The 24,762-nt window shown below is 41.8% G+C and overlaps 1 protein-coding gene across 1 annotated transcript in view; it reads right to left on the reverse strand.

Annotated features, from left to right (window-relative positions):
- Positions 1 to 9,314: 9,314 nt before the first annotated feature.
- C1H4orf50 (chromosome 1 C4orf50 homolog) overlaps positions 9,315 to 24,762 on the reverse strand; it is a 120,485-nt gene continuing 105,037 nt past the window's right edge. Inside the window, exons 12-14 of the mRNA XM_033959513.1 lie at positions 18,479 to 18,609; positions 15,599 to 15,652; positions 9,315 to 9,575 (exon numbers count right to left, since the gene is read on the reverse strand). Coding sequence (XP_033815404.1) covers positions 9,315 to 9,575; positions 15,599 to 15,652; positions 18,479 to 18,609 — 446 coding nt within the window. The remainder of the gene's footprint in view (positions 9,576 to 15,598; positions 15,653 to 18,478; positions 18,610 to 24,762) is intronic.

Genomic DNA, 24,762 nt, shown 5'->3' on the forward strand with positions numbered 1-24,762 from the left:
ATGACTGATGACCAGAACAACCTACATCATCATGATCTATCAGAATCTTCTTGAGCAGGCAAATGAAGACAAAACATTTCTTGATAAAGTGATAACTGGTGATGAGACATGGGTCTACAGTTATGACGTGGAAACCAAAGCTCAATAATTTCAATGCAGAACCAAGACATTGCCAAGATTGAAAAAAGCCTGGCAAGTTCAGTCGAACGTCAAAGTGATATTAAGTTTATTTTGACAGTCGCAGCAGTGTTCACTATAAATTTCTGCCACAAAGACAAACTGTCAACCAAAATTACTATCTCAAAGTGTTGAAATGACTCCGTGAGAGTTTGGAGACGTACTGGAGGGGATAGGTGCCTGTGAGGGAGAGAGGAATCTCCCTGCCAGGTCAGCTAATCCTGGCAGGAGGAATACTCATCTGCTGAGCTGGCAGGAATCCCTGAAACTGTTTCAGCTGATGGGGATTCCCCTGCTACGATAAGCTAATGGCAAGTCCTCAATGTACTGTTTCTTCCCCATCTTTGGGTGGTGGAAGGGGGTCATTGATCACTGGAAGAGTAAGGGGGAATCATGCCTTAATCCCTCCAGTCAGCTTTGGACAGCTTTTGGGGTACCTATATGCAACTAAAACAGGTCTAACTGCTGGGGTCTAAATTCCGTATAGCATGTCCTAGGAAAGCTTTTATTATCGCTGCAGGATGTCCAGGTCTAAGTTTGCCCAATGTCCACTCACCTCCCAACATGCCCTTTTGAGCTCTGGATGCACAGCAGCTTAAAAGTGCTGCTGGATGTCCAGAAAATCAGTTTCAATTATCAGCACTTGAACATCCTGGCTATTAGGACGTCCAAGTGCCGACTTGGACTGATTTTAGGATGTTTCAAAGTTTTGATTATGAGCCTCATAGGGAAGGGGAGTACTTTGAAGGGGACTCAATGGAATAAGTTGTAAGACTGTTTATTAAATTTTTATAAAATCAGTCTTAGAACTTTTTAAACAGACCTCATATTAACTATTTTTATTATTTTTAATTGGCTTATTATTTAGAGCTGTTTGTTTTGGTCTTACTTCAGTTATCACATCTTATACATACACCTTTTCAGTTTGATTTGATTTATATTAGCATTGTTCTTATAATTAATTGATTATGATTTATATTAACGTTTGTTTTATCTGTTACCATTTTTCTGTATGCGCTTGACCTAGCCCTTGCGTGGGCAAAACACTGCCGTGTCAGGCAAGTTGTTTTGTTTGAAGTTGGACTTTTCCTTGATGATCTGCACCTTGTGTTTGCATCACTTAAAATAAGTGCATGATACCCTACTCATTCTCACAAAAAATAGCTTCATCCTAGTACAAAGCAGCTGAACTTGGGTAACTATAGCAACTTCCATGTGACTTGCACATATGTGAGAGATGAGCAGAGTGATTAGCTCATTTAATAGAGTTAGGTTAATTCTCCAAGGGATTTATATATGCTATTTTTAGGAGGTCATTATATATGGCCCTTTATTCTCTTTATATTTTATTAACTAGCAGAATTATTTGTCCTTCAGATATGCTTGTGTTCAAGTATGTGAATGCGTGGATGCGCTTGTGGGTGAATTGTCTGCTTGTGTACTATATGCATGCCTTTGTGTGTTTTGTCTCTGAACGTTTGAATGTTAGAATCTGTGTGCAAGATAATGTGCTCTCAAGTATCCATGAATTCCCACTAAAAATAATGGTGCCGACTCATCTAATATGATCCCTATCCAAATACAAAATATTAGCACTCTCTTTCTCTCTTTTTGCTCTGGTATAATTAAAATAATTTTTTGTTTACTTTGTTGTACTTCGATGTATGGTATGATAAAGATCACCTGGAAGAATTAGATATTTAAAGTAAATGTTCACTGTTCAGCTTGTTTGATCTTCCCAGAAAAATTGCCCTCATTGCTTTATATATCTATATAAATATTAAATTTTGTTGTACAGTACATGTAAATGTGATAAGCAAAGTTTAATATTTTAAAACATGGTCCCATTATGTTTTTACAAAATTGTTCTGGAAGAAGTGGAGTTGGGTTGATTATGATGGTTGAGCTTAATTATCAATACCTGAGAGGGGGGATCTAGAAAATTCATCGGAGGAGGCAGAATGATGAAAGTTTGCCTAGAGCACCTAATACCTTTGCCCTGGTCTTATGATGACAAATTCAAGATGAATCTTAAAATCTTTTCAATGCTGCCTTTTGTTAGATCCTGCTGCCCACTCTTCCATGTGAGCTTGGATGACACTAAGCACCATCTTAGGTTTTGCTTTCCCCAGTATTCTATATTGCCTTTGTAGTTCCACCGCCCTCACCTTTGCGATGTTGTCCATGCCTCTCGCTCTACTCCAATTTATGTTTTTAGATTATAAGCCATCCAGAAGGTCTGTACAGTGGGCGGGGTAGTAAATTCTAAACAAACTTGAAAACTTGGAAGTTATTTATTTTCACAAAGTGGGGTGAGTGGCGCCCGTGTTATATGCACGTCCTCATTCTGTATCACTTGCTACCCTAGCAAAAGAAGCAATGAAGAGAATCTACCACAGAAATGGTTCTGAACAGCCACCGCTAATGTTTACTATTGGCTATAACTCAAGACTTTTATGTCACTTAAAGCTTCTTTCTGGGCCTCAGGAATCGGTGGCCACCTGCTATTCTGGGTTTATTGCTTGCTGATTTCAGTGGTGCTGTTAAAATTAGCACTGGCATGGAAATGGCATTCTAAATGAAGTCCAATTAAAAGCACTATAATTCCAGCATTCTCTTTTGCATTGCTCTTGTAACATTTATACATTCCAAGTAAGCATATTTAAGAAAACAAAGTCTTGCTTAGCGTTTCATTTGGTTCTTTTAAATGTATGCATTCTTGTTTTGCTTCAAGTATAACCATCATATGTTCTTAAGGGTGTTGAATGAGCTTCTCATTGCTTATTCTGCATTACAAGGGTAAAGTTGGCCGGTGTAGATTTGTTTTCCTTCTGTGGGGTTGTGCCAGATCTTCCATCAACAGTTGCTATTCACAGTTGCCATTAAATTACTACCATTACTTGGAAAGGAAAAAGAGGAACTATATGTCAGTAGGACAGATTTTCTGGGTATCTGTTTTTAAAGGACGTGCTGCACTCATCTTTCATGTAGCTAAAGGAAACATTTTTACGATTCAGCTTTAGTTTGACTTTAATAGTTGGAGTTTAGAAGGTCAATTGTATAATTCTATGAGAGGCCGCTGAAACCCAAAAGAGAATGTTGTGGAGCCATGAAACTTACAAGTTATTCCACACTTTTCTTGACACTTTTCATTTCATATCATTGTAGACAAAAATGTATTATGGCCTGGCTCAAATGTATTAGTGCTCTCCCTAATATTAAATTTCCCAACAAAGGCCCTCATTTCACCAGATGGCTGACTCAGGGAAAATTCTATGGTAACTTCATAAAACGTTGACTCCCTGATGCAGTAAGGCTACAATAGCTCTAGTGACTATATTGTGCTGCTTTACCACTGATTGTTATGTACCTTGACCTGTTGCTTTTAAGTATATCAAAAAATTTTCTACTAAACATTTTTTAAAAAATGTATATTACACCCAAATTCTTGTCCTTAAAGAACTATTTGTATAATATTATTAAAATTTTTATTTAAGAAGAGTGATTAGTAAAAGCGGGGAGACTAAAGTGGGTGGGGCCATGGATGGGGGCCTGAGTCTATAAATACAATGTATCAAATACCAAAGAATAAAGTGGCAAAAAATTAAATAGTGTAAACTTCAGTAGATATATATAGGTCTCTTAAGCAATTGAATTAAAGCGGATTGAAAATAAGCATTCATAAAATCACTTTAGGACATTTGCATAGTAATGAGATGCAAAACATGCATTTGCACGTTTTGCTTCTCACTACTTACTAACACGCAGAAACTGAAATATTGCCATGTAATGTTTAGAAAAACAGTATTAGGGCTGTTTAAGTTGTGGTATGGGCCAATTACTGTGACTTAAAGCTCTAACCCCCTCCTTTACAAAGCCGCATCAGCGTTTTTAGCACCGGCTGGGGAGGTATCAGCTCTGATGCTCATAGGAATTTTATGAGCGTCGGAGCTGTTACCGTGGTGGTCGGCGCTAAAAACACGAGCACAGCTTCGTAAAGGAGGGGGAAAATGTTTCTTGATGAATTTCCCACTTACTGCACCTTAGAGCTTAAGGCCCTTCAGTAAGAGGGCCTCCAATTTAAGTAATAGGCATAGTTAAAAATATAGCTCCCTTATAAACTGCTCAGTGAGAAAATATCAGGGAAGACTGTACTGTGTGATTTGCAAATTATGCTTAAATTCTGGATGTCTTAGAATGTTAAAATATCCTTTTCTCCAGGGACCTTAAGAGGGGGAAGGGTAATTCAATAAAGTAGGTGTTAACACTTGTATGCTAGTTGTGCAGGTAAATGTTTAGAATATTGCCATATATGCACATATGTGTGTACATACTGTAGTCCTGGATTCTCTAACTGGCACCAATTTTTTAGGCACTGTAAAAAAAAATTGCTCATTTAAAAATGTCATTTAAATGATGTTTTTAACTGAGTTTCAAGGCCCCTACCAACACTTAAAAAAATGACACCAGAATCACGCCTCCATAGGCGCTTTAGGCCACCTAACGCCACTGTGGGCGTAGCTAATGCCAGAAGTAGCATTAGGCAGTCTAAAGCACCTATATAGGCGTGATTCATGACAAAGATAGGCGCAAGCAAAAACCCTGGCCTACATTTTGGGCGCCTATCTTTCCCAGAGGTGCGATTCTCTATACGGTGCCATTGCATAATTGACAAACGATCAGTGGTTGCTTTTAAGGCGGCCACCGATATCAATACTGTATAGAGAATCCAGGATAAAGAGGCTCATTTTCAAAGCACTTAGACTTATACACATCTATGTGCTAGATATAATTATGTGCGTATCTCCAATAGTGTGTAGTTGCAAATGGGTATACACATGGGTTATCTGGGTGGAGAACAAAGTTCTGCGCATAATTTTTAGACTATTCATATGCATATCTGTGGAAAACTTCTCGTATATTAACTCTATGGTTGGTGTTCAAGCTCATGCCTAGGCACATACATGTCTATCTATTTGCTAAGCTAATATTCTATCCTATATAATAAACCCCTAAGGGTTTCGTGTTCCCTGCCGCTGTGGTGTATGATCCGTGGCCGTGTTCCATTTTAGAACCCAGCAGCAGGGAACACTCTGGCCACTCCCCTCCTCCCGCCCTCACTCACCAAACGCTGCTGCTGGAGGAAGCTGCAGGCAAGCTCTCTCCCAGCGGCGCCAGAGCCGCATCATCGCCGCCCAGTACCGCTGCCGACGCCGCTCTTCAAAGGAGCCTGGTGAGAATAGCGGCCACCTGAAACAAACTTCGCAGGCTGCTCAGCACCTCAGTAGCACGTTTCCTCTGACGTACGTGATCGAGTCAGAAGGAACTTGCTACTGAGGTGCATAGCGGCCTGCGAGGTTCGCTACAGCTGGCCGCTATCCTCACCAGGCTGCAAACGAACATGCTGGACAGAGGGAGCAGGTAAGGGGCGCTGATAGGCCGGGGAGCAGGGAAGAGGGACAAGGGGAGCACGGAAGAGGGAGCAGGGAAGAGGGACAGGGGGAGCACGGAAGAGGTGCTTATGGACGGGGAACAGGAAATAGGGACAGGGGGAGCACGAAAGAGGTGCTGATGGGTCGGGGAGCAGGGAAAAGGGACAGGGGGAGCACGGAAGAGGTGCTGATGTACAGGGGAACAGGAAAGAGGCTGCAAACAAACATGCTGGACAGGGGGAGCAGATAAGGGGCGCTGATGGACCGGGGAGCAGGGAAGAGGGACAGGGGGAGCACGGAAGAGGTGCTGATGGACTGGGGAGCAGGGAAGAGAGACAGGGGGAGCACAGAAGAGATGCTGCTGGACACAGGGGACATAAAAGGAAGGGAGAAGGGCTATTGCTGGACAGGGGAAGCTGGCAAGGGGCGGTGGTGGACAGTGGAGGAAAAAGAGACAGAAAGAAAGACAGACAGAAAGCAGCCAAGGAGAGAGAGAGAAAGACACTATTCTAGCACCCGTTAATGTAACGGGCTTAAAGACTAGTAAAAAAATAATTAGATACAGTAGTTTTGGGGTTGTTTGTTTTTACTACTGGGCATCTGCGGGCACCTTGCATCTCTAGCTCCACCCCCTAGCCAATCAGATATGTTCCTACCTTAGGAAGTAAGTTGGTTAGAGGGGATGGAGGGCATGCAAGTGTGGCTGCATTCCCCTGCTGTCTGAAGAACACCCGTTACAGGTAAGCAACTTTGCCTTATCCGAAGACAAGCAGGGAAATGCAGGCACACTTGCTGGTGAGTCCCTAGCCTGAATGAGAAATGGGAGGAAGCAGAATTATTTAAAGCGCAAATAAATTATGGAGGACTAATTGTCCAAACTGAACATCTTGTGCTGAACTCTGGTCCAAACAATAATGCTAAGTGAACGTATGAACTGAAGACCAAGTAGCTGCTTTATAGATATCTTATAAGGGGACTGCTCTCAAGTTTGCAATTGATGAAGCTGTCGCTCGTACTTGATGTGCTCCAATTTGTCCAGGAGGAGCTATGGAAGCTGTGTTATAACAAAAATAAATGCAATGAGCAATCCAGGAGGATACAGTATGAGTGGCTGTATTTTACTGTGGCTTGAATGGTAAGCAAGTAAGTTAAAATGTGATCAATAGGGCAGCTTGTGAGCTTGGCCATATTGAAAAACGTTTCCATTTCTGCTGACAGAATTTTCTCATAGATGGCTTTTTTGCTGCAAGAAGTATCATTTTTACTGCCGACAAGACTGGAGCATCAGCGAGGAGTGTCCATTCAATTTCCAAGCTGTGAGATAGAGGCTGCGAAGATTGGGATGCAGTAGGTGAGTGTTCCCCTAGAAAAGAAGAGACAGATGATCCCCTAATGGGATTGGATGAGCATCCAGAAGGTCCAGAAGAATGGGATACCAAATCTGTCTGGGCCATGAATCGCTTTGGGAACAACAACCTCCTTATTTGCATAGGTGGACAATTTTATACATGTCAGCAAGGTGTCTGAGATCTTTGCAAGATTTTAGGCATGTGATGCCCCCACTTACCAAAGTGCATTGGGCAGCCAGTAGAAATAGAGCTTATTTCTGGCTTGCTCCATCCAAAACCAGAATTTATGCAGTGTACAGTACAATATAATTAAGAAAGGAATGCCATTGTAAATATATTGCAGGATAAAAACATTAATTCAGAAACTCACTACTATACCACATACCGTGGCCCAGACACCAATTCACAGCTGTTAAAAGCGGATGTCAGAGCTAAAAAGCCTATTGAAAATGTAGGTCTGTAAGAGGGATTGAAATTTAGAATAAACAAAAAAATTATTCACTGCAAATATCACCAGGGGAATTATTCTAGAGTTTAAGGAATTAGTTTAAAAAACAGGCAGACTGGAGAGTAGACTCATAATTAGTCAGTCTGCGGTTAGAAAGACAGACATACAATTTCACTTGCAGAGGATCAACTCCCCAAAGCTAGGAGAAAAAGGCTTTCTTAGATCAATATAAAGATAATATCTTATATGTCTCTGCTTCTTGACATTTCTGTGCATTCAATTAGACTAAGGGCTCCTTTTACAAAGGCATGCTAGTGGTTTTAGCACGCGCTAAAATGCCACGCGCGCTAGCTGCTACCGTAATTTTTCGGCTAGCACGCGCTAATCTTGTGCGTACTCTAAAAACGCTAGTGCACCTTAGTAAAAGGAGCCCTAAATGCAGTTATCATACATTTCAACTTGCAAACATTACAACTTCAGTGACTCCAGTCTCTTCATTGTACACAGATTCCAGTATTTATTTTATATTGCACACATATATCACATTTCAATAAGATCATTACTCTGTTGGTGCATCTTATGCATATAAACGTTTTCTTTTTTTTTTTTTTTGGATATCAAAATTTTTTTTTTTTTAATTATTTATTCATTTTCAAAATTACATTAAGTGTTAAATATATTCATTCACAGTAAGGACATAAGAACATAAGCAATGCCTCCACTGGGTCAGACCCGAGGTCCATCATGCCGAGCAGTCCGCTCATGGGCAGCCCAACAGGTCCAGGACCTGCGCAGTAGCTCCCTATCTATACCCCTCTATCCCTTTTTTCAGCAGGAATTTGTCCAATCCTTTCTTGAAATCCAGTACCGTACTCTGCCCTATTACGTCCTCTGGAAGCGCATTCCAGGTGTCCACCACACGCTGGGTAAAGAAAAATTTCCTAGCATTTGTTTTGAATCTGTCCCCTTCCAATTTTTCCGAATGCCCTCTTGTTCTTATATGTTTTGAAAGTTTGAAGAATCTGTCCCTCTCTACTTTCTCTATGCCCCTCATGATCTTGTAGGTCTCTAACATGTCTCCTCTGAGTCTCCGCTTTTCCAGGGAGAAGAGCCCCAGTCTCTCCAATCTTTCAGTGTATGAGAGGTTTTCCATGCCCTTAATCATTCGTGTCGCTCTCCTCTGGACCCTCTCAAGTATTGCCATATCCTTCTTAAGGTACGGTGACCAATACTGAACACAGTACTCCAGGTGCGGGCGCACCATTGCCCGATACAACGGCAGGATGACTTCTTTTGTTCTGGTCGTAATACCCTTCTTAGTAATACCCAACATTCTGTTTGCCTTCTTCGCGGCTGCTGCACATTGTGCCGTTGACTTCATTGTTGTATCCACCAGTACACCCAAATCTCTTTCAAGGTTACTTCCCTCTAATACTAATCCCCCCATTTGGTAGCTGAACATCGGGTTCTTTCTCCCTATATGCATGACCTTACATTTCCCTACATTGAAGTTCATCTGCCATTTATTCGCCCACTCCTCCAGTTTGTTTAGGTCCCTTTGTAGGTCCTCACACTCTTCCGTAGTTCTAACCCTTCTACAGAGTTTAGTGTCATCCGCAAGTAACAATAAATATATCACTTATAAACAATCATTGATACATTACATAAATTCTTATCCCTTTCCCTTTCCTATCCCTCCCAACCATATATTCCATTACCATATAAAATATGTAATAATAAAATACCCCCCTCCCAACACCTTAAACTGATAAATATAAACATATAAACATTTTCAATATCACCTATCCTAGTCATTTAATAGATATGAAAATCTATATTTATCCTGGGCATTAGTATGCAAATAAGCTCATAAAGTCTCTTTCATTCCTGTGTCCAGTGGTGCTGAAATTAACCACTTCCACAATTAGAACTCGAAGTGGCCCCATCTCTTCCACTTAGCACATGCCGTGATAAATATACAGTTGCTGTTACCTCATAAATGCTTGTCTGTATCTCTTCAGGATATGCATTTTGAGTTGATAAGCTTTCTTTATTGGGGAAATGATTACAAAATTGAACATGAACCTTTTCAGAATCCAGTCCACTAATACCAATTGTCTGAACACTGATTTGAAATGGCGCAGAGAGATCAAGATTCTCTAGGACAGTCTGGAACAAAGAATACATATTTTTTTAAAAAGACCATGCCGAATGTATATATTTATGTGTATGTGCACATGTGCATGCTGATGCAGTAACTATAGTGTCTCTGTGTGCATGCATACGTACGTGCGCATGCAGTGTTGTATAGTTACTAAGTAAATGTTATTGTACTTAGGGGTCCTTTTATCAAGCCGCGCTAGTGGGGTTAGCGCGTCTGACATTTCATCACGTGCTAACCCCCGCGGCAAGCAAAAAAACTAACGCCTGGTCAATGGAGGTGTTAGCGACTAGCGCAGCATGTGGTTTAATGCGCTGCATTCCATGCGTTAAACTCCTACCACGCCTTGATAAAAGGACCCCTTAGTTTTGTTAATGTTGTAAAGAAATAGAGGATAAACCACAGAAACACTGTGGAGTGACGATGTTCCTTAAATGGACTTTATTAAGAATGTCAAAGTTCCAAAAGTACAATAAAATCATCCACATAAATTGTTACTTTTACTGAAGTAATAATTTCCTAATTTTTACCACTTTTACTCAGTTATATCTGATGCTTGCATTCTCTCCCACATCATCATTTTGAAGCAAACTGTTGACCTTCTAGTATAGGGATTTACAAACTCGGTCGCTGATGACATTGAGGAGCTTATGCATTTAAAGGTTCATTGTTGTTTGGCAATCCTGTGGTGGATAGTGGGACTGCCATAGACTATCATAGCACAGCAAAGGAAAAAGCATAAAATAGTTAATATAACCCGACCCTCTACAGGGCAAGCACTGCTTTACTTTACCCACTAATTCGTAGTTGCTTAATAAGCCAGTACCTCAGGCAATACCCCTCTCTAGAGGATGAGACACAGTAAAATAGGGAAGGAGAACAGGAAACACAGCAAAAATATGACAATAGCTGACTGTAATCCAATTATGCCAAAATGTAACCCCGCCTACTTCCAGAGGCTAAAATCCCAGGAAAATTCTTAATAGTTAGGGCTGAGGACTACTGGAATTTCACCTCAGGAAAAAGACCAGAGTTACATTTAAAATTTCCTTTACCTATATATTTTAATAACTGGGTAAATTTAAATAAAAAAATTAGACTCTTGTTAAGAATAAATAAAACAGTTTAATGAGTACTTAAGATTAGGTACTCAAAATTACAGCATATTACGAGTTTCACAGCTAGCTTCTTTCACGGTTTCAAACACATGCTAAGTTCCTTTGTCAACTTATAAAAGTGTTCTATGTCTTTTGGATAGGTTCTTATCAAATCAAACAGCAGACTTCAAGCAGAAACTATCAGATAAGTTAGCTTTCTTCTACTTCTTCTGAATAAATTCTGTTTCAATTTTGTTTTAACTAATGTTCTGGATTTTCAGGAGCTCCACATCACTCAGGTAAGTATTTTCTTCTTTATGGTGGGTACCAGGTTGTTGCACTGTTGATTGAAGATCTAATGAAATCCTACTACTCTGACTAAAACAACTCAAAAAGAAAATCCTACAGCCCTAAAACAAGGTTCAATCAATTTCTTTTTAGTGTTTCTACTATTATAAAACAAAGGATAATTGAGTTTCCCTAAACTAAATCCTTCCTACAATTAAATAGAAACTCTTCACAATAGACAATTTTCTTTAACAAACTTTGACAACCATTCTGCCAGGAAAAAAACAAACTCCTTCACAGCAGAGCAAAAGTATGCACAATTAACAGCAGTCACTCAGATTTATCAGAGAAAGTTGAGTACAGTATTAAGTAATAAAAGCAAAAATACAGAATTTCCTTATTCTGTCAGATCTGTAAAATTCTTTATTGAGTCATATACCAGCACTCAAGACAAATAACCAAATTCAAAAGACAACAATTAATCTGTCAGTTACAGCTGATAAAGTCACAGATATTGATTCCACCTTTCACCTTAGGTGGATATCAAAAATGGGATTTTTCACACCGTAATCCTCAGAAGCACAGAAACACACCGCTGTCACACAAAATATTATAGAATAACCAGAATCTCTAGCACTAAGAGAATAGGAATCTTCTTCAAAAACTAGGTCTTACCTCAAAAACTTACTTTAACTTACAGAACAGAGGGTCTCTTCTATCAAACATCAACACTAAGGGTCTCTTCTATCAAACTTCGCTAGCAGTTTTTAGTGCAGAGAGCCACGCTGAATGGCCCACGCTGCTCCTGACGCTCATAGGAACTCTATGAGCGTCAGGAGCAGCGTGGGCCATTCAGCATGGCTCACCGCGCTACAAACTGCTAGTTCAGTTTGATAGACGAGGCCCTAAAACTTATCCAATAACCAACTTTACAGTAAAATCACAAATCAACAATTTACTTCCAAAATTACTTTTCAATAATGAACAGCTCTCACACAGAACTGTCCTGAGCCAGGAACCCACCCAAGTGTCAAAAATGATAGTTTAGAATCTTGAGAGCTGCTGCTGACTTCTGCACAACAGGATCCGGTCTCGTAGGTGTAGCAATGCGCTCCAAAGAGGGCGACCTCGAAGATGAGTATTCCCTACTCTTGGAGGCACGCTTTGGAGGAGGTCTCAACGAGGAGTCTGGTGGCTTCTTAGGCACGGTACCTGAAAGAGACAAAGGAGACTTACCCAGCAAGGACATTTTCACAGGAGGCAACGTCGAGGCCTTCAAGACCGAAGTCGAGGCCTTAGCAGGGAGGGAAGTCGAGGTCGAGGCCTTCGAGACCGAAGCTCCAGTCAAAGCCGAGGTCGAGGCCTTCGAGACCAAAGCAGGTGCCGAAGTCACGGTTGAGGCCTTTGAGACCGAGGTCGGGGTTTTCGAACCCAAGTCTAAACCCGAGACCGAGGCCTTGTCCGAAACTGGTTCCATGCCACCAAAAAGTTGCCGGAACTGGTCGCACCGATGACGAAAGGCTCTATACTGAAGAGTCCAACAGGATGTACACTCCTCAGGAAAATGAAAAGGCCCCAAACACCGAGAATGAGGGCCGGTAAGGGAAATTGTCTTTTTGCACTGGCAACAGCGTTTAAACCCGGTAAGGGGCCTGGACATAGAAAAAATAAAGTCCGTGTCAACCGAACAAGCGAGTGGGCCTAGGCCCAAAAGCCCGATGACCGGACAAAAAAGTAAAAACAAGAAGTAGGTTTTGTTTTGGTTTTTTTTTTTTATTTGACAAGAAAAGGAACAGGAAACGAGCACAGCGACCGAATATAAAACAAAAAAACCAGCCGCGGTGAAAGAAGGCAACGATGCTGCAGAGCGAAGATGAAGAAGACTTCTTGGCTCCGTGGAAAACGTTGAACTGAGGATCCTCACAGGAGATGCGCCCCCTAGTTGGGCGGGAAGGCACGCGCGCATGCGCGGTGCAGCACTCGGAAGCTCTTATAAAGATCTTCAAGCATGTCTGCTTTCGAGGCATGTCTGCTGCGGGGCTCCATCGGTGACCTCACCCATATGTGAGAATATGCTGTCTGCTTGTCCTGGGATAATGACAGTTTAGAATCTTGAGAACTGCTGCTGACTTCTGCACGAGGACACAAGCTCTGTGCAGAAATCAGCAGCTTACAGTCACAAACTGCAAGATACAAACTACTTTTAAAAAAATCAAACTTCAACACCAAAGAACACATTTTAAAAAACCATATTCATACCTTAGAAGATCTTCTTTTTACTTTAAAATACCTTTAAAATACTTCTTTTATCTTCTGCTGTAGCTCCCACACGCTGACAGCAAACTCTGGCCACAAGCCCGGTCGGGTCCCTGTCTCCAAGGTGATTGCCCGATGCTGTTCAGCACTCCTCGTGAAACTAATTAAAATAAAAACTGACCTGCGGTGATGATCTTCGGGAAAGGCTTTCCGGAGCTTTTCTCTACTCCTTCCAGTCCTCCACGGCTTCTCCAGCACTTAAAATTAACTTTGTTTTCAGGCCTTTTAGCCCTGCTGGCATCTAGGGCTGTCCGCGCATGCCCGGACACACACTATTGTCAATGCGCACAAGCAATGATGTCACTAATGTGCGCCACAGATGTGAACCCTGCCAGCAACAACCATGAATATGGCCAGCACACTCAGCTTCTCCGGCAGCCGCCTCCACACCCAGGCTCCTGGCGCCACAATTCTGCCTCCCCTAATAATGAGCAGGGCCGTGGCAAACAGGTGACCCTGCCACTGCCCAAAACTTTCATGGCCCTCTCCAAAGCTGTGTCCTGTTCCCGGCAGTCAGACCATACTCAACAGCCACACAGCAGCCAGGTCCAACAGAGGACACACTGACCTGGAACTTCTCAACCCCGGCTCTCAGGTAATTTTTAATATTTTTTTTAACCTTGGTTACATTTAAAAAAAAAAAAGCTAAATTTTTTTTTTTTTAAATAAATAGATCTTTTAAAACTTTTTTTCAGCTTTTTTTTTTTCATTCACAGTGCTGTACTGGTCTGCGACAGTCTCACTGTCCATTACAGAGTTGCCTAGCAAAATATACCTTTAAATCATTCCCTCTAACCACACTCAGGCTTGGCAAAGTTTTTATAGGCTTCTGAATGCCATTGCAGAGAGCAGCTTGTTAAGATTCTTCCTTCATTCTTCGTAACCTTTTAAAAATTGTTACAATAATTAATCTTGGTAAAATGAATTAACAAACTAAACTAAAACTTAGTTTTATAGACCGAGTCATCAACCAAGAGGAGCTTGACTCATTTTACAATAATATAAAACATAATAAATAAAGTTGACAAGAAAAAGTAGGCTGAAATAGTTAATTTCCAAAATGTTTAGCAAACAAAAAAGTTTTCAGAACTTTCCGGAATAAAGCAAAAGAACCTAAACTTCTTAATGTAAGCAGTAAAGCATTCCAGAATTCGGTTAATTTAAAAGCAAAAGAATAACCAAGGGCCTCTTTTATAAAGCTGTGTTAGCGGCTGCCATGCAACAACAGCCCCAAAGCCCTTTAAATCTCTATGGGCTTTGGGGCCGTTAGCACAGCGCAACTGCTAGTGCGGCTTTGTAAAAGAGGATGTAAATCTCTTAAAGGTTCTTTTTTTACCACTGAGAGAGGGAAATGTAAGTTTTAATTTTTGAGAACGTCTGGGAAGATGAGATCTATGAACATTCCAATCTAAAGGAATCAGTGACAAAAATGCTAAGTAGGATCTTAAATGCAATACAAATGCACTTAAATTGAATTCTGAGATATACTGGAAGCCAATGTAATTCCTTTATATGATCAAATTTACTCTTACCGAAAATAAGTTTAGCTGCAGTCTCTGCAGACTGGCCGTTGAAAGACCCAAATACACTGAATTGCAGTAATCCAGCCTTGACAATAGTTTGGTATAGTAAAGTGTCTTTTCCTAGTTCAGTGGGAGCAGAGACTGGTGTCAGGACTCCAGCTCCAGTTAAGTAATGTGGAGCTAACCCTCACAGTCGAGTTAAGAAAGCAGCAGAGCTGGACTGAGTAGGAGGAAGTGTGTTAGGGTCTGGGGAGGCAGAGAATTCATGGGAAGGCTGAGGGAATGAAAAGAAGGCGCCATGGAGTATAGGGAATTTTTCTTTGCTGGTGCGTTAAATCTTGTTATAATGATTAATCACAGTAAAATGATTTGGCACATTATTAACCAAATAAATTCCTACCTCTGGTTTTTGCCCATGCTTGCACTTTGCAGTTTGTAAACTACTAATTAGACATTTTATTAATATATGCAAATCAACCATACTGTATATGAGGAAATTCATAGGGTTAACATGCATTAAATTGATTTTGCATGCACTAAAAATTTTAAAGTATATTAATAACTAAAAATGCATGCTAAGAGGTGCACGTGCTAGACTTTTCTGGTTAATATAATGGCCAAAATTCTAACGCCAGCAAAGTGCCACCCCAAGCATGAGCCTGTTTTTGACACATAGAGCCAGACTTTCTTTTTACTAAAATCATTAAAAAAGGAAGGCATAGTGTCCAGCTTCAGAAAGTAATCAAGGTTGTGTAATTTTAAATCCAAATTAAATACTTAGGTATTCATATCTGACACTCAAGTTACCTTAGTGCATGCAGAACTCATGATACTCTTGTGGAATTGTCCGTTGATGAATATCTAAAAACAAAATCGAAGATATATATGTACGTGAGCCAGTCTGCTGTGGAAAACACAGCTTACTATGAGTAGCTCTTGAGACTTAGGGGCAGATTCTCAAAACTAAAATCTGCTTTTAACATGCTCGCTAAACCAGTTCCAGCCGGTTTAGCATGCATAGATTTTAGCGGCAGATTATCAAAACAGCTTACTGAGGTCTTTTCCGAGTTTTCTAGCAGTCTCCAATACTGCCATGCAAATGTAGTACAGTGTTCCCCCAGTCATTTGCGGTTCGCGGTCCCGGTCATTCATGGTATTCTCTGACCAGGACTTCATGTGCTAAAGTCGGGCTTCACCAATCAGGAGCTGCATGTCAAAGCAGCTCCTGATTGGTGAAACCTGACTTTAGTGCAGGAAGAGGCAGTCGGAGCATACCGCGAGTGATTTCCTTCACTCGCGGGTGCTCCAGCTGCCCTTTCCTGCCTCCCCAGGTGAAAAACCATATTCGCAGTTTTTCAATATTCGTGGGGGTTCCTGGAACGGAACCCCCACGAATATCGGAGGAGTACTCTATAACGAGGTCATTAATATTAAAATGATCATTCCAAGTGATTCTCTATAATCACCGAGTGATTCTCTAACCTCGTTGTGCCACATTTGTGGCCAAAATTTGCCAAGTTCTAAGCTGTCATTGCCTTACTTTATGATCAGTGCCTGAGCGCTGATTGGCTCAGGCACTGAAAGGAAAGTAAGGTTTGAAAGCTCAGAACTCCCCTCCCCCCATGGGGGGAGATTCCCACAGGAGAGATGCCCAATCACCCAACACTGCTAACAACCCCTCCCTGCAGTGGGAGAGATGCCCACTCCCTCTCCCCCCTCCCGCCAAGCAATGCCCCCCCTGACACCTCTCCCAGCAACAGGAGAGATGCCCACTCTTTCCCACCACCACGCAACACCCCCCACCACCTCCCACCCAGCAACAGGAGAGATGCTCAATCCCTTCTGCCTCCATACTACCCCCTTACCTTGCTTATGATGGCTGACTAGAGGAATACTTCTTCCAGCCATCAGGCCTGCCTCTTCAATATGGCAGGCACACCTGGGATGTACTGGGGAGGGGCCTAAGGCTCTGATTTTCTCAGGTTGTTTAAGGCGTCTTCCATGGGAAGGGTCTTAAATAATCTGGGCCAATCAGAGCCTTAGGCCCCTTCCTGGTGCATCCGGGGAGAGGCTTAAGGCTCTGATCGGCCCAGACACCTAAGGCCCCTCTCATGGGAGAGGCCTTAAACAACTTGGGCTAATCATAGCCTTAGGCCCCTCTCTCATGCATCCCAGGAGGCACCAGGGAGGGGAAGGCCTGCCATTTTGGAGCAGCAGGCCTACTGTCCAGAGGGTGTATGCATCCCTCCAGCTGGACTTTCATCTTAAAAGGTACGGGGTGTGTGTGGGTCTACCAGTTAGGGGGGCTCTGGAGGAGAAGGTATTGCCAGGGGGAGAGGAGTGGCTATCCCTCCTGGGGAAGTTCAGGGGTGGCAGCAAGAGGGAGTGAGTATCTCTCCTGCCAGCCAACTTCGAGGGGGGGAGGGGGGATCACAGGTTCCCTGCTGCAGCTGCTCATGGCAGGGAGATTTTCTTGCTGCAATCAGCTTAGTGGCCATGTCTATTTGAAATGTTGGTTTGGGGGGTGGGCAGGTTGCCGGGGCTGCTGAGCTGATCGCAGCAGCCACGATCAGCTCAGCGGCCCCTATTCGGAATTTATACCCGTTTTGACTTGGTTTAAGTCAAAACGTATATGTTCCGACTGGGCAACATGCTCAAGTTTTTAGTTATATTTGCTGTACGACTAAGTCTAGGTTGGCCCACCTCCTGACCACCTCCTGCTCTTTCCCCTCCTCTAAAAACGTCTCTTTTCACTCTAGCCGTTTAGAGGCAGGGGAAAGGTCTAAGTTGGTTTTAGATATATCTAAAACCAGCTTTGATTATTGGTACTTGGACAATCTGGCTTTTTGATCGTCCAAGTACCAATTTAGGCCACTTTTTGGACGTATTTGTTGTTTTGGGTTTTTTCGTTTTTAAAAAAAATTATGAGCCTCTTAGGATCCAGTGATGATAGGGGCTCATGCAATTTGTGCATGAACAGTGAATAAAGAGCCTGCTGAGAATCTACTGAAATATTTAGTTGACTTATTCTGTAACATTGCATTCTAGGAATACCCCTGATCTGCCCATTCCCTGCCACGGCCATGCCCCTTTTCAGATCGACGTATAAAAATTTATTCATGCATCTTTGTAGAATAGTGACCCTAAAAACACACACATAAATTCAAATTACTACCAATTAGCATCAATAATTGATTGTTGGCATCCAACAATTGGTACAAATTGGCTTGTATGCAATTAAATTGCATGCACAAATTGGGTTCAATTTTGAGCACCATATATTCGAATTAGGGAGATAGTGTACTAGAGTGGTTTCCAGAATCTCTTCCAGTGGTAATGTCCATTCAATAGCATCCAAAATTAATCTGTCCGCAGATTCTGTAAAGGTCACTTAAATTTGGGTGCACTGGGCATATGCACGTGCAAATTAGTTAATGAGCAGCTATCAAGTACTGGTATTGGACTTAATTAAAATTTAGGTGCCTAAATTTAGATAAAGGATGCATTCCTAAATTTTACATAAAGCATCAACAACAAGGATGCAGAAATGGGAGGGATCTGGGGCATTGCTCATATTTATAAACATAATTATAGAATAAAGGGCATCGTCATCTACATACTTTAAATATTTCTTGAGTAATATAATACTTCAATTTTATATCTAAATATCCCAAATAGTATGCATACCCTATAGCCCTTAATGAAAACGCCATTGCTACACCCTAATTCATCCAGCATAGGTCTGTCCCAACCAATCATCAAGCTTCTCTTTCCAACAGATTTAATAATATGGACGGAGTGGACTGCTGCAGGGAGCTCTGGAAAGAAAAAGGAGGACAGATTTTATATTAGCAAAAAAGCAGCATGCAGTTTTCTCATCTCCTGATATCAAGGTCTTTTCACTACTGCTACCAGATGCCGTTTCTGAAGATATGGCACACTTGTAAAAAGAAATAGTATTGATACATTAAACATCAGCAGCGCTGGGTGAGATTTCTTCTGATGGCCTCAGGTACCTTTTTAGATTGTAAGCTCTTCAAAAAATGGACATGTATCTGAATGCTTATACACAAATAAAGGAGGCTACAAATTGGGGATAAATTTTGACACTGAAATACACCCTCTCTTTTACAAAACCATGAAATTGTTTTTTAGCGTTGGCTGGCACGCTGCATGCTCTGCGCTGCTCCCGACACTCATAGAGTTCCTGTGAGCATCGTGAGCAGCGCAGAGCAATCAGCGTGCTGGCCTGCACAAAAAAAAAAATGCTTTCATGGTATTGTAAAAAGGGGGGATAGTTACATTTGTAAAAGGGGGGGATAGTTACAACAAGAAGTGGTATTGCTTAATATGCAGAAGAAACATTGACACCAGCAGAGAGAGTGTAACATATTGTATTCATTAACAAATGTGTTTGGTAAAGAATGAAAAAAAGTGATGGTAGGGTTTGGGTGCTATTGTATCATGATATTTGTATCTTAAATGTTTAATGTATAAATTAATTATGTATGTTATCTTTGTAACTTTATGAAAAAAAACAACCCCACTTGAATAGCTGCTCTGGCACAGCACAGAAAATCAATCTTTAATGGAGGGAAAAGCCTCAGATATGAAGACAGCAATCATTAGCTCAAGTTTCAAGTTTATTTAAAATTTCTTTTACTGCCCAATCAAGCCTTCTAGGCGGTGTACCAAAACGCTAAAACAATGTGCTTACTAAAATACATTTTAAACATAAACAAACCGGGAGTAGCAATTGCTAAAGACGTTGACAAACGGGAACAAATGGGAAGGAAGAGTTAGGGGGTTAGGGGCAGAGCCGGCCCACGAATATGGAAAAACCACAAATAATATTCAGGCCGGTTCTGCCCTTAACCTCCACTTCCCCTGGCTATTTTTAGCCCTGTAAGCCCCCCTTAAGCCTTACCTGGTGGTCTAGCGGGTTTTCAAGCAGGAGTGATCTTCCCATGCTCCTTCCCCGTGCAGATCGCTCACAGGAAATGGCTGCTTTGAGCTCCCGTAGTCTCTCAAGCCATTTCCTGTGAGCGATCTGCACGGGGCAGGAGTGTGGGAAGATCGCTCTTGCCTGAAAACCCACTAGACCACCAGGTAAGGCTTAAGGGGGGTGGGGGTTTACAGGGCTAAAAATAGCCCGAAAAATGGAAAAAAAAATTCTGGTCAAAAATCGTGAATAACCGAATCCATAGATACGGAATTCGCGAATACAGAGGGGGAAGTGTACAATTGATAGAGAGAAAGGGGAAAAATAACAAAAGGGAAGGGGAGCTTGAAGGTAAAAACCCCTCTTGGATCTAAGTCGCCCTTAAAAGGATAGTTTATATTATAAAGTATCGTGAAAGAGAAATGTCTTTAACTTCTTGAACATCACTGGCTCAAAAAACCTCCAGAATGTTGTGGGAAATAATTGAGGGTGATGTGACTAAACAAACACCAGTTAACAGGGAACCCGAGTTTCACGGCTGCCTGCCGCTTCTTCAGGGCAATGGGGCATAGCTGAGTTGCTTCTGTTTGTCCCTCCTGTAACTTCTACCATTTCAAGTGGATTTGTTTTTTCATAGACGTTGAGTTTTCTTCCTCCATTCCTTTTGTTGAATGTTATTTTTGTAAGCCACCAAGAACATTCAGGATTGTGTGAGTTAGTAAGTGTTATAAATAACATAAATAAACCTACAAAGCCAGGTTTCCTTACTGCCATACACGTTTGCAGTATTAATAACCAGAGTCATGAAAGTGCATCTTTTTTTTTGGACTTTAACAGTAACATGGTCCCACATTTTGCATTTCTCTTTATCTGCAGTTGTTAAACCTTTGGTTTCTGACTTCCACTCTATAGATTATGCAGAAAAATACCAGCTGACCTTTCCATACTGTAAGGACATTTTGCAACTCTCAGCCATAGAACATTACCATCTGTATGACTCTTCTATGAGAGTCTGAGCTGTTACCACCATGGCTAAAAACTACACTATAGTTTTGTAAAAGGGGGAGGGGTTAGTTTGTGATTACATATTATTAGCTCCCTCATTCTATTATCTCAGGCAGAAAGGCATGAAAATCAGGAAATTGATTCAGACTCAGCACTCTTCCCCTCCTTTCCAGCCTCACATGTCTCCTACAGCCTGCCAGACAGACCCTGCAGCACGAAAGCCTGTGCTTCTGCTAGAATATCTAATTATTTCTGTACTTGCAGCCTATTGGGCAGATTCCCCTGCTAGGTAACTCCATTATTGCTGTCTGCCAGGCAGAACCAGCAGCATGTCATAGTGTACTATTGGCTTGCGATTCAATTCACACAGGCTTTTGCTTTATACCATTCTTATTGCAGTTTATCTTAAACCTTATCAACCATGGACCCCTGAAGAAGGTGTGTTCTCTGAAACACGGACCGTGTTGGGTCCCTGGGTTTTTAATAAGGTGATATCAGTAACTGCATTAACATTTGGTACAATAAACATAGCCTGCATCTTGTACATTTTGAGCTGCAGTTTTTCCTTTGTTTTTTGCTTGTGCTTACTGTACTGCAGATCCTGTTGGATTTTTTGTTGTGGTTTGTAGGATATGTCTTCCCAACATTATTTATCAGCATTGTATTTGTTTAAATATTCATTTGTCAAGATATTTTATTCTCAGAGTTTTTCAAGAATTGTTCTATTTGAAGCAGATCCCAAAAAATATAGTCATTATTCTGTAAATTAATTAAACATTTACAAGGAAATTTCTGAAAAAGTAGCCCTCAGAGCAACCACCCTAGGCTTCAAAGCCAAAAAGACCTTATGCCTTAACTGGGTTATTCTGGCTACATCTGAGATCTATAAACTGAGAAGAAAGCTTAGAGATGTAAATGGGATGAAATTGTTTGGAGGGTAGAATGCTGACTATGCATGCTAGGATTGGAGCATCGGTGATGTGGCTGGTTTAGAGTTATGGAATGCCTTGCCTGGTATCTTGCAGTTCTTTATGGGGAGGATGAATCTTAAAAAAATATTGAAAACTCAATTATTTGCCAATGCTAAGATATATTTCAGTTGACAATCGCCTTTTAGAATTTTTTTGACAGCAATGTATGATGTAAAGCAGTGGTCTCAAATTCACAGCCCGGGGGGCCACATGCGGCCCGCCAGGTACTATTTTGAGGACCTCAGTATGTTTATCATAATCATAAAAGTAAAATAAAACAGTTTCTTGACTATATGTTTCTTTAGCTATAAATTACAAAATTATTATTAAAACTTAGCCAAAAGGAAAGATTTATGTTTAAATCATTTTTATTAAAGATAAGCAAAAACTCACTGCAATACATTTCTCAACAAGAACAGATTTTCAGCATAACACAACACTAATCCCCCACCCACCCAACCACCCAACCCCTCACCCCCCACCCAACCCGGGTGGCAGCAGCGGCAATCAACTCAAGTTATAAAAGAAATATAAAGGGGAGAAAGAGATATACCAAAGGGATTCTAAGCATCCCAAAGTTGTTGTTGAACATAAGAGGTAAAAGTTAAACTAAAAGGCAACCAACAGAGGCGGAATAGCCGCCCAGCTTTAGAGGACATATCAGCAATGTCTCTCCGTTCCAGTAACATTTGTTGTAACATTTGTGTTCTCCATTGAGCAAGAGAAGGAGGCTGAGGTGAGAGCCACTGTAACAGAATACACTTCCGCCCCATCAACACTGTCTTCCGGATGAAAGACGAACATCCAGGTCTAGGAGGATGAAGCCTAATCTGTAAAGTGAAGAGAAAGTTCGGATGTAGTCGCCAGGAACACTGCCAGAGTTGAGCCACAGAAGATACCACCTGGTGCCAGTAAGAAGATATCAAGGGGCATGACCAGAACATGTGTCCAATAGTTGCCAAAGGTTGAGAACATTTGCCACAACCATGTCCCGAACCAATCCCCATCAAATAGGCTCTCTTTGGAGCGTAGAACGCACGTAAGAGAAATTTATAATTTCTCTCCTTCTCCACTGATGATAGAACAGCGGTATTGCCCATGCGAATACCCCTACGAAGCATCTCATCCGAAATGGGTATCCGGAGATCAATAGTCCATTTCTGAGCCAGAGTAGCACAATCCAAGGTACCAGATAAGTCCAGTAAGAACTTATGATGAAACTTCAAAGGTATAGTGTCCTGAGCCGTGAGGCAAAGAGCCTCCTGTAACTGATCATAAACTTTCTCCATCAGTATGCTCGGGGCCAAAGTTTGCAAATAATGTTGAAGTTGTCTATAGGCAAACCAGTCAGTAGGACGAAGATGAAACGTTGCCTGTAGTTCTGCGAAGGAGATAGGATGACCCTCACGAGTTACTGCTTGAGAGACATACTGTAGGCCTGTCTTGGACCAATGACGAAACAAAGCAGAGTCCAGTCCAGGCTTAAAGTCTCCATTGCCCCATAAAGGAAGGCAAGGCGTTGTTCGTGGTGGAATCTTCAATAAGCGACACAACATCCGCCAAGCTACACGCATAGCAGGTAGTAGAGGGTGTGTAAGCAATTGAGGCACATCAGGCAAATGAAGAACATGTAAAAGGTAACTAAAATGGTATGGCTGAAAAGGAAAACATTCAATTTCAGGCAAGGAAAAACAAGCAGTATTACAAAACCAATCATGGATATGACGTAATTGACAAGCAAGGTTAAACCTATAAATACACAACAAGCCCAATCCCCCCTGCGCAATGGGAAGCATCAGTTTGGTCAAAGATATCCTAGCCCGTTTACCCTGCCATAAGTAGGCCGAGAGGGTAGATCTGTGTTGAGATAAATGTCGTTTCGTTAACATTATAGTTTGTAATAAGTAAAGCCATTGTGGGAGAATCATCATATTATAAAGGGCTATACGACCAGAAAGAGAGAGAGGGTAATTCCGCTAGTTCTTTAATGTTGTAGCAGTGCGACTAAGTAAGGGCAGAACATTATCAGTATAAAGCCTATCTAATTGTTGTGGAATGATCACCCCTAAATAAACCAGATGGGAGGATGCCCATTGTAAGGGAAACTCACCATTCCAGGTCTGGCGCACCTCTAGCGTAGTGGGAAGAGCGATTGATTTTTGAATATTAAGGACCAGTCCCGAGTATGTACTAAATTCATCCAGGATTTCCAGTGCCTGATACAACGAGCGCTGAGGGTTACCCAAAGCAAGCAAAAGGTCGTCTGCAAAAGCCAACACCCGCAACTGAGACGGACCCTCGGGTAGTCCCGTAATCTCATCATCCCCCTGAAGTGTACGTAACAGCGGGTCTAAATAGAGAAGAAACAGGAGAGGGGACAGCGGACATCCCTGACACGTCCCTCTACCAATAGAAAAAGAGGGCGATCTTGTGCCATTGACTAACACAGAGGCGGTAGGTCTCGCATAGAGCGCCTGTATAGAAGCAAAATAACTAACGGGAAATCCCATATACTGCAAAAGCCGAAACAAGTAGTGCCAATTAACCTTATCAAAGGCTTTCGCCGCGTCAAGCCCAACTGGTAAGCCAGGTAAACGCAACTGTTGAGCACGAGAAAACGCTAGGAGTACCCTTCGTACATTCAGCACAGAATGTCGAGTTCGAACAAATCCCACTTGGTCAGGAACAATAAGTGATGGTAGCAGAGGGACTAACCGATCCGCCAGTATACGGGCAAAGATTTTTACATCTACATTTAATAACGATATCGGACGGTAGGATTCCAAGTCAGTAGGTGGTTTGGCAGGCTTAGGGATAAGAGTAATCAGGGCCTCATTGGCATAGCGAGGGAACATGCGTTGTGTCTGAATGGTCGTGTAATAAGCTAGAAGGGAGCCCCCAATAGAGAGCGATAAGATCTTAAAGAACTCAGGGGAGTAACCATCAGGCCCCGGGGCTGTACAGGGTTTTAGTTTCTGAATCGCCTGAAGCACCTCCTGCAGATGTAACGGACGATCAAGGCGTGAGATCTGAGCAGCCATCAAGCGAGGCAT

The sequence above is a fragment of the Geotrypetes seraphini genome, chromosome 1, assembly GCF_902459505.1.
Source record: "Geotrypetes seraphini chromosome 1, aGeoSer1.1, whole genome shotgun sequence".
In the NCBI taxonomy this organism is placed as follows: Eukaryota; Metazoa; Chordata; class Amphibia; order Gymnophiona; family Dermophiidae; genus Geotrypetes; species Geotrypetes seraphini.